This window comes from Nematostella vectensis, chromosome 11 (assembly GCF_932526225.1).
Source record: "Nematostella vectensis chromosome 11, jaNemVect1.1, whole genome shotgun sequence".
NCBI lineage: Eukaryota > Metazoa > Cnidaria > Anthozoa > Actiniaria > Edwardsiidae > Nematostella > Nematostella vectensis.
In genome coordinates, this window is record NC_064044.1 from 6,611,387 (window position 1) to 6,621,458 (window position 10,072).

The 10,072-nt window shown below is 40.6% G+C and overlaps 1 protein-coding gene across 1 annotated transcript; it reads right to left on the reverse strand.

Moving 5' to 3' along the window:
* Positions 1–3,561: 3,561 nt before the first annotated feature.
* LOC116615363 lies at positions 3,562–7,827 on the reverse strand. Its single transcript, XM_032376891.2, has 3 exons — positions 5,250–7,827; positions 4,729–4,916; positions 3,562–4,248 (listed from the first exon to the last, which is right to left on the reverse strand). Exons 1-3 carry the CDS (start codon positions 7,764–7,766, stop codon positions 3,957–3,959), a joined length of 2,997 nt encoding a protein of 998 aa, XP_032232782.2. The 5' UTR covers positions 7,767–7,827; the 3' UTR covers positions 3,562–3,956.
* Between the last annotated feature and the right edge of the window lie 2,245 nt (positions 7,828–10,072).

The window sequence follows — 10,072 nt, forward strand, 5'->3', positions numbered from 1 at the left end:
AAAATAAACCTTTCGGTACCAGGCTATTAAAGTGCGCGGTTATACGTACACCAAAGGTAATCCAACTTATGTATTTTTCTTTTATTCCTTTTCCCTTTCTTCCTATCTTTTAAATTCGTATACTCTAACTCGTGCATTGAAACAATTTCCTCCCTCTTTTGCGTTTCTCTCTCCCATTTTTTTCTTTCTTTCTCTCGTCTACACTTTTCGTAGGACTAAAGCCCAAATAACTGCACCTTTTGCTGTTCAATAACGGAAAAGACGCATTCATTTGTGCCAAACGTTGTATCGTTAACGTGCATGGTTCGTTCATCAACATCGCACGAAACATCCTTAGCGTGACTCGACTTTTAATAACAATGATTGAATATGCGCGAACATTCAATAGAATCAACGGACAATCAATAACGCAATTGGGCTTCATTCGAATGGAATGAACATTCTTTTGCATGCAATCGAAAATTCAATTACGCGTTTGGACAATCATCAGTAGCGTTTATTGACAATCAGTTAAAAATAGCTAATTCATTAGTGCTATTAACATAAACAAAGACAATCAATAAGCCTTTTCAGACAATCATCTAATGTGACATTTATCAATGTGGTTTGACAACCATGTATCCGATTTAAACAAACAACAAGGAAAATAAAATTTCATTAGAGTAACTATTTTTCCCTTTTCTTAAAACAGAGGAACCCTAAAATTAAGAGAATTTATAGAGCTATAATTTTTTTTAACAAAAAAAAACAAGACAAACAAAAAACACTTTTTGTGGAGGGTTTATAAAGCCAAAAAAATATACTCACTCACCCGCAAGAAGAAACAAGAAAACGTTTGTATGAGACATGCCGCTAAAAAACCGTATTCCCCTTGAGCACAGGGAAGAGCTAGAAGAGAGGAGAGACAGAGAGCGTACCCCCAGGTCTGCGGTCAAAAAGAGGAAGAAATATCACAGTCACTTTGGCTATTTCGCCTACTAACATCGGGGGAATGAATGCACAAAGATTCAACGACTTCACAAACACAACTGAATCTTGACCCAAACGAATACGTCATTTTCATTTACGACGGTGCATCAGCGCACCATAACCCAACTGAGATACCGGCCCAAACACGATTAAAAAAAGTTACCGCCCTACAGTCCATTTCTCAAAAGGCATTACAACGTAACTTAGGAACAGTCACGGGAGCGAAATGTGGGCAATAGTTTCGTTTTATGCAAACCTATATACCTCGCTGTGTTAATAGAGATCAAATTCAGGTATAAATGTCACTTCAAAAATCGAAAATAACACTTAAATGATATTTTCTTTTCTTTTAATGTTTGTTTGAATCGAACAAATGATTGTCAAATCACATTCATGAATTCCCTGCTAGCAGAGGCCTCTTTTCTCTGTACTTCGCTTGGCTGGCGTTCGCGTGGAAAAGATACCTCTGCCAAGGGTCGCAAGTTCGTTTGATCAAACCGCCGTCCACGATCGTGGACGGGAGATCCAGAGCGCATGCTCCGTTCATTAATTACTGGCCAGTATTTGAGCCCTCAATGACTAGCGCATGCGTGAAGCGTATATCCGCTGTGGGATAATAAGTCCGCATTCGAAACGGCGTCCTCCGTAGAAATATCACGCGACGAATTATAAAAGAAGCCATTCAATGCCTTGTCTTCATTCAGAATTTTCTCTCGTTTGACTAACGAGTCAATCTACCGTTTACAGCTTTTGTATATTCTTCTAGAATTAGCTGATCTTAGTTCACCAAAAAATTTTGTTACATTTTCTTCGAGTCCAACTGTGCGATATTTACATTGAAGAAAATCGCCTGCCTAGATGTCTTGGAATTTATCCCACAAACAAGATAAAACTCGTCTTTGCTGTGTTTGCTGTTCGATTTTTTAGTGACGTTTTAGGTGATTGAAATTGAACAGTTGTTTGTTTGTTTTTTTGAAGAGGAGAACTAACCGGAGTTTGATTCATAATTTGCGACAAAAATTAGCATATTGACGGCTTTCGCGCGATGGGTTTTGGCACGTCATGCGGTCCTTAGAAACGCTCACGCATGCGCAACGAAAACAGTTTCGACCCATGGCAGAGGTCTCTTTTCCTTGCGAACGCCAGCCCAGCGAAATACAGAGAAAAGAGGCCTCTGCTAGCAGGGAAATTCATGAATGTCACCTTGATGAATATGATTGTCTGAAAAGGCTTGTTGGTTGTCGCTACTAGTGAATTTTCTATTTCGTATAACTGATTGTCATTAAACGCTACTGATTGTCCAAACGTGCAATTGAATTTTCATTGCGCGCAAAAGAATGTTCGTTCCAATCGAATTGAATGTCCAACTGCGTTATTGTTTCTCCGTTGATGCAGTGAATGTTAGTTTAGTTTAGTTTATTGGCTTTGTCACACAAAAATACTACGGTTTACAATAGGAAATAAACAAAATAAAGAAAATAAGAAACAATGTGACGGGAGAAGAAAACAGGGCTTAAGCCCCTATTGAAATTCTTTCCCAACAAATTACAAACAATGAAAATTCTAAAACGAAAAATAAATTACATAAATTTAAGCTCTGAAATTATGAAATTATGGAAATTATGGAGGTTGGTAAAAAGCAAGTTTCTCTAAATAGTGAGTTGTCAGCTGATATCTGAAAGACGAAAGCGTAGTGCAGGATTTCATAAGTTTAGGAAGACTATTCCAAAGTTGTTGATGAACGTACAATACACGCTATCGATATAACTTTTGGCACAAATAAATGTCCCTTTCCCGTTAATATACAGCAAAAGGTGTAAATACAACACCAAACTGGTATTCGACTCTGCCAAAAGTCGAATGGTCAAGTACCAGTTTTTACTTTTAAACAAAGAATACATTTATTTGCTGCATGGCATCTCTTTACTTATCATGATTAGTTTCTAGTCAAACGAGTATATTTATGAGGAAAGTGTAGCCAGAGTAATTGCTCTTTTCCCTTAAGTTGGAGCGTAGGCTTGTTTTTTTTTTCTTTCCACTACAATACTGAAACAACAGGGTAACTAAACTCGGTAAAGCAAGAAAATTCTTAAATGATTAAATTTGGGATGGCCGTAGGCGGAAGTGCCCCCCCTCCACCCCTTGACAGACAATACCATGCTTCTCTTATTGAAAAATGCCAATCTTTAGGGCAAATTTGCACTTCGTTCGAGTCGAAGTCTCCCTGCAGTTCATTGCAGAGGATGTTACGGTCGAACCTGGATTTTACGATGTTCCTCGGGGGAAAAAAAAAATGTTCCGTAAAATCGAGATATTATAGTTAGAAAGAGTTCCTTGATTTTACGATGTAAAAAAAATCTATTGATAATATTGTAACTGTACTCTGCGTAAGCCCATGATCTGTCATGTCAAATAATCGATTAACTGTACTCATGTTTTGTGTTTTGAGTTTTTTTCTGTCTTTGTTGATGGAAAGAATCAGTAATATCGTTGTATCGAGGTTAAATCGAGAATATCGTTGTATCCAATAATATCGTCAGATCGAGGTAATTTCTCACACATTTCACTGTATTTTCGCCGGAAGAAAGGAACGCCATCGTAAAATCGAGGTTATCATAAAATCCAGTATCGTAAAATCCAGGTTCCACTGTATCTGGCGTAATACCGGCTATGCTATTCTATGTTGAGTCCCAAACAAGGACGAAACAACACAACAGCCTATAATAGGCAGTACCAAACGTCCCTTCCTGAGCTAGTGCCGTCAAATCCGTAAAATCGATCCTTTACCCGAAGAGCATTTGGGGATCTTGAGCGGTACACCGATCGCAGTACCGGCTCTTTAGGTGTGGTTTCATAGAGCTAAATAACCTGTCTCTAACCTAAAACGCGTCGTGGATCCCTTCTACACAAATAAGTAGACACCGTTCGAACAAGAGCCCGGATAATATCTCATGTCCACTCTCAGTTCTTATCCAGGTGTACTTGAATCAGCAGCTATCGAGTACTTGTAACTTTTTTGTAAAAGCATCGTCGTCATGCAGTGGTTTCCCTTCCTTAGGATTTACACCTTTGTTCAGACCCGCACATGTTGTTTCCATAGCAACGGCCTTGTCAAGTGGGCACACCCATTGGTTCATTGCAGACCACGTGCGATAGAAGGAGCCAATCCGTGATCGCAAGCTGGCCTTGGCGCACCACTCTGGTCTTGAGGCCTCATGGAAATGGAGGTCGACAGGGACTTTAGCCTGGAAGAGTGGACCTTTGGTGTAGACTCCAGCGCTAGAGGGCAAAGACGAACGGGTAAGTATTTAAAGATATCTGATTTGATCATTCTTCTTCCTAACCCCTGGGGGGGGGGGGGGGGGTCAGTTAATAGTATAAAAAAATCAATTTGACAATTTTTTATTAGGACGGAAAGAACAACGTTTTTGCTGGAAGAAGAGTGCACTACTGCACTACTGAAATGTGGTCGTAAAGAACAGAATTGATCTTAGTAGTATCAAATTCAGATCAATAGTCGAGTCAGCTTCGTGTCCTTTCACCTGTTCTTGTGATATAACCTTATATAAGTCAATATCTCATTCTTTTCTTTATACATGTGGGTTTCGTATGGCGTATGGTTCGGGCCTTTGTCTTCCATAGGCCGACTGATGATATATTGGATACTTCGTGGTATTTACACCTCAGAAGTACACCGGTCTTGAAATTCAATGCGCAAATTCGATTAGGAACTGATGAGATGCCCCTTCAAATGCATACCTGTTTATCAGTGTTGAGGCGTGTGACGTCACCAAGGCATCAACTGCTGCCAAGTGCTTGGTGTGCATGGTCAGACTGACCGGATATTCCTTCCCCAGCCTCGAGACGATGTGCGAGAGATGGAGAGAGAAGTCGAACCTGATCTCCAAACACACTTGCTGGATGTAGAACAACGGTCGACAAGAGACCTGCAATGACAGACAACCAGTATATCAGTAGCGTGTTAGCTGGCAATGCAAGTATGAGGAAGAGAGTTTTAGCAAGGGCAACGGTGACGGCCTAAAAGATAGAAGCGACCGAAAAAATAACATCAACGCTAGGCGCTCAATTCTAGTTTCATTATGGAGATAACTATACAGAGATATAGTTTGCGTACGAACAGTAATGTGCGATTAAATTGGCGCATATGAGATGTGTACAGCTTTCCTATACCGTGCAAGAGTTTCTCTGACACTAGTTAAAAAACTAATAATGTGCTGTGTACGAAAGTTCGCGATAATTTACTGACTCAAGCTACTTACCAGGGTCCCACCATGGATTATACCGTGCTCCTTCTTAGATTTCTCCCCAGACAGAAAAATCTTCTTCACCTCGTCTCTGCTGTAGATTCGCTCAAACACCACAAACGAGTGTCCCCCAGCCTCGAGTCCAAGCTTTAATCGCAAGGACCAATCACTGCGGCCCTTCAAGTCCATCACATCCCACTTAGCCTCGACCTCGTGCTCCAAATCCCCAACTACCTCGATTCCATGCACAGATCCTTTGAAAACCCTGGCGCTCTTGCAGGGGTGCTGTTTTATGCCGAATCGCCTGTCGGAAACAACGTCCCATACGGAAGCAACTTCAGCAGCGTCTACCCCAGTTGTGGTGCCCTCGTCTCTGTCAAGTCCATCATCGCTAAGGCGCCGTTTATCGCGTATTAGTGTGCGGTACTGGCTTGGCGGGCCTTCCTTAAGAGATCTTCTCTTTCTCGAGATATCTGACTCGAGGGACTTCTTATTTTTCTGTTTGTTTTCTGGCTCCACTAGAGATCTTTTCTTCCTCTCGGCGAAGCCTGGGAAACGGAATACTGGAAAGACAGGCGGCAAAGGCCCTTCATCTTCACCTTGATTTATTCCCACGTTATTTTCGTCTTCAAAATCCGCATGCCAAAAATTCTTGAAGAATCCAAATGGGTCCCACTCGTCCTCTTCTTCTTCGTTATATTTCGCGTCTGAGTCGTGCTTTGGGGCTTTGGTTGCTGGTGATGTAGTTGGTTGGGACGTAGTTAAGATTGGTCTTTTTTCTTTGTCATCTCCTTTCAAGTGGTGCCAGATATTACGGAAAAAATGAAACGGGTTCCAGTCAATACCTCCATGTTTCTTACCACTCTCTTTTTTCTTATCAGCTGATGCTGAGGGTGTCGGCCTTGGTGTTGTAGGTGTTGTTTTCGTTGTTGAGGGTGAGGCGGTATTGGGTGGAAATGTTTTATCATCACGTTTCCCTTGCTTCTCTTCATCATCATCATCATCAGCAGCATCTTCTTCATTATCTCCCATCCTCTCCGTCTCATCATTGTTGTCGTTTTTGTTGTCATCGTCGGCACGATCGCTGTCATCATCATCATCACCTTCATCATCAGTAGGTGGGTCACCACGTTCAACTTTCCATTTACCCTCCTCAACAGTGGGACCATCCCCATCACTATCGACCTTCTTTTTTTCTTTAGTTTCCGACTTTTCTTCACCACCCTTATCACTTTGATTGCTCATGGAATCGTGCTTCAATTGCCCCATTGATTTCTTCTTTGGTTCAGCGAGCGAAAGGCTGACGCCATCAACATGCGAAACGGAATGGAATGCAGAAGAGAGCTTATGAGAAAAGGATTCCTTTCCGTCTTTTCTTGGAATTGTGGAATTTAGTAGCTGTTTTACCTCCATTATCAGATTGTTGTTATTACCTGTTGATTCCCATGGGATAAACTTCATTTTAGATTCACTATTTTTTGACAGGGGTTCCGGGACTTTAACAAAACTGGTGGAATTTTTTTCAACGCTCGCATCAGGTCCCACGCCATTTCCATTCAAACGCAATGAACTTGTGAATGTCACTGATATTGTTGAACCAGTACTAAATCTGCCATCAATAGGCATTTTAGCAACAACCTTCATTTCACTGCTCTCTATCATTCCATTCTGTTTACTTATGATTGCTGTCTCCTTGAATTTCATTTTCATGTTGGGAAGCCTATGATCTGGGGATGAAAATTCCAGAAAGTCTTTAGGATGAATATGAGAAGTAATCATGATTTGCTCCTTATCTGTGTTGATGTTTTGCTTCATCGTGGCCTCGCCAGGGAAATACCAGGATTTCCCAAGAGAAACCTCGCGTTTTCTTGTAATAACCCGACTAAAAATGACGTCCAATAGATTAAGTTTTAGCGTCGGGAATATTTGGTTAAACAAATTATGGATATAAAAGTCAAGCTCTGGGTTCCTTTCAAGATCCATGTAAACCTCAAATTGCTCCTTCTCAAAGTCCATGTTTTTGTCCCTGTTCAAATCAACCCGAATTAGGCAAGTGGCGTTCCCAAATCTTGGCAGGGAAGAAAATTGAAATCGAAGCCAGTGGGCATTTGCCGTTCTGTTTACAAGTTGCACTGTCATTCTTCCAGAAAATTCACTCTTCTCAATTCGTGGTCCCTGTAAGATCATCTCCTGTTGTATGTCATAGACAAGGGTGCGTCCTTTTTCGAGTTTTATATCAAGCACGTAATTCGGTTTTGGTAGACAAAATGCCAAAATCAACCCTCCACAAAACAACACAAGGAATAAGCCAACACAAAACAATCTCCTGTAGCGAACACTTCGTCTCCGGCGAATAGGAAACTGGACGTGCGAATCAGGAGTTTCTTCAACTTCGCCTTCCAAACTCATGACCTCGTCATCAGGTTTTTCTTCCGTAATGGTTTTCACATCTTCCAGTTGATCTTCGCGCGCGTTTGACTCAAAGAGAGCATCAGTTAGTAGTTTTAACTCTTCGGCGTTAAGCTTGACCATGTTTTTGTTTTTTTCGATAGACGGTATTTTTAGACCGTGAAATTTGCAGACCCTTTTATGAAGCGCGATATTAATAAATAACGAGCACCAGGTTTCCTCTGGTGCTACTGTGTGTATTTGCCAATGAGAGTTCAGCAGCTGTCTACAATCAGCCAATCAAAATGAAGAGTTCGAGTTTTTAAAGTTTGTTTAGCCAATCACACATCTCAAAAGATAATCACCCGTCGGACTGTTTCGACAAATGGCGACGTTAAGCGTGATATGCTCCGAATCCGCCGATCGCTCTTTTTTTTTTTCGAGAAATCCGCCGATCCGCACAAACAATGCATGCCTGAAGAAAATTGATAATAATCGATATCTAATTAACGATTTCTGCAAAGAACCGGCAAAATCCGCTGTCACTATTATCAGAATCTGAAATCCGACGTTAAATTTTGAACAGATCCTTGATCCGGCACGTTTAAGAATCCGACAGTCAGTTCTATTTTTTTCCTTTAAATCCGTAATCCGCGTGACAATTTAGGCCGGATCCACCGATCCGAAATCTCCTATTCAGCTTCCCCCCCCCCCCCCCCCCCCCCTCCCTCTGGCCCCGTTTATTCATATTTTAATTGACTCATATTGATAACTTTTCTCTGTAATATTTCTTTTTAAATCTGCAATAATTTTACTTAGGGCCAGAATTTATAGTTCTTTTTGGAGGTGATTAATAGCAATTAGTAAAAAGAAACATATATATATAAGTAAATGATAAACAATACTTTCCTGTATTATTTACTTATTTCTTTGTTTGTTCATTCTTATTTGTTATATCTGATATATTTTATTAGTTTATTTTGTATTTTGTAATTTATCTGTCTAATTATTTTATTCATTTCTTTATCTATTTATTCAAATCAGGGGCTCATAAGTAGGGGCAATCAACTTTCTCACATTCTTGTATTATATAGGTGTCACGGCGTTTCCTAGGATCAGGCTATTTTTAGACGCGCGGATTAGCCAATCACATGCGACCTTAGTGCTTACGTTTTGACTGAGCTCAACTGCACGCGCAGTCTCAGACAAAAAGCTATGTTTTCTCTTCGACACTTTGACTTTTGTTGCTCTCATCTTCAATGATTAATCCAACTTTACCAACGAATTAAAATTCTGCCTTGCAATTTTTTTTTGAACAAACAAAACCGACGGATAGTTGATAAAGAAATATTCTTCCTAACTGAAATTTGCGCGTGCAGCCTCACGTCACTAGCGCGCGCGACCAACGTCAACGTAGCTGATTGGCCCGTTCGTCCGCGCGCGTCTAAAAATAGCCTGATCCTAAGAAACGTCGTGACACAAATATAATGCAGATGATCGCCCCTACTTATAGGCCCCTGTTCAAAGACACTATAGGATAACAGATAACTGGATAAGGATAGTGCCTCCTCCCACTCACGGTGTAGCGCCTATCAGGGTCTTAATGGGGTTAACCGACTAGCGAAAACGGCTTAAAAAGTAATTGACAACCGACAAAACATGAAAAAACTAAGGTTTAGCGACAAAAAAATATTTGCCGACTACTGACATTGTGTTATTTAAGGTATTTTTACTCTTTACTTCCATCGTCAATCTATACTTTAAATCGGCCATTTCAGAATCTGAACTTTTCCCTGTTGCATCAACTTTTCAGCAGGGGCTCATAAGTAGGGGCAATCAACTTTCTCACATTCTTGTATTATATAGGTGTCACGGCGTTTCCTAGGATCAGGCTATTTTTAGACGCGCGGATTAGCCAATCAGATGCGACCTTAGTGCTTACGTTTTGGCTGAGCTCAACTGCACGCGCAGTCTCAGACAAAAAGCTATGTTTTTTTCTTCGGTACTTTGACTTTTGTTGCTCTCATCTTCAATGATGAATCCAGTTTCACCTACGAATTTAAATTCTGGCATGCAATTCTTTTGTTGATCAAACAAAACCGACGGATGATGGACAAAGAAATATTCTTCCTAACTGAAATTTGCGCGTACAGCCTCACGTCACCAGCGTGCGCGACCAAACGTCAACGTAGCTGATTGGCCGTGCGCGAGCGTCTAAAAATAGCCTGATATTAGGAAACGCCGTGACACTTATATAATGCAGATGATTGCCCCTACTTATAAGCCCCTGTTTTCAGTCAATTATTATTAACCCATAATTAATTTATTATCAATAAGTTATTAATTATTTATCAATCCTAAATAATGTTTAATCTTGTTTTTACGTGAAATCTAGTACGAAAGCGAACAGCGAATACTAGCTTAGATTCACCGACTACCGACTAAGACCG

Excerpts from the sequence above, each read along its gene's own strand:
- LOC116615363 (XM_032376891.2), bottom strand. The coding sequence starts at position 7,766 with ATGGTCAAGCTTAACGCCGAAGAGTTAAAACTACTAACTGATGCTCTC. Across the intron at positions 4,917-5,249 it reads TAATCCATGGTGGGACCCTG|GTCTCTTGTCGACCGTTGTT; the intron begins GTAAGTAGCTTG and ends CTGTCATTGCAG. Across the intron at positions 4,249-4,728 it reads GCCTCAACACTGATAAACAG|CGCTGGAGTCTACACCAAAG; the intron begins GTATGCATTTGA and ends TTTGCCCTCTAG.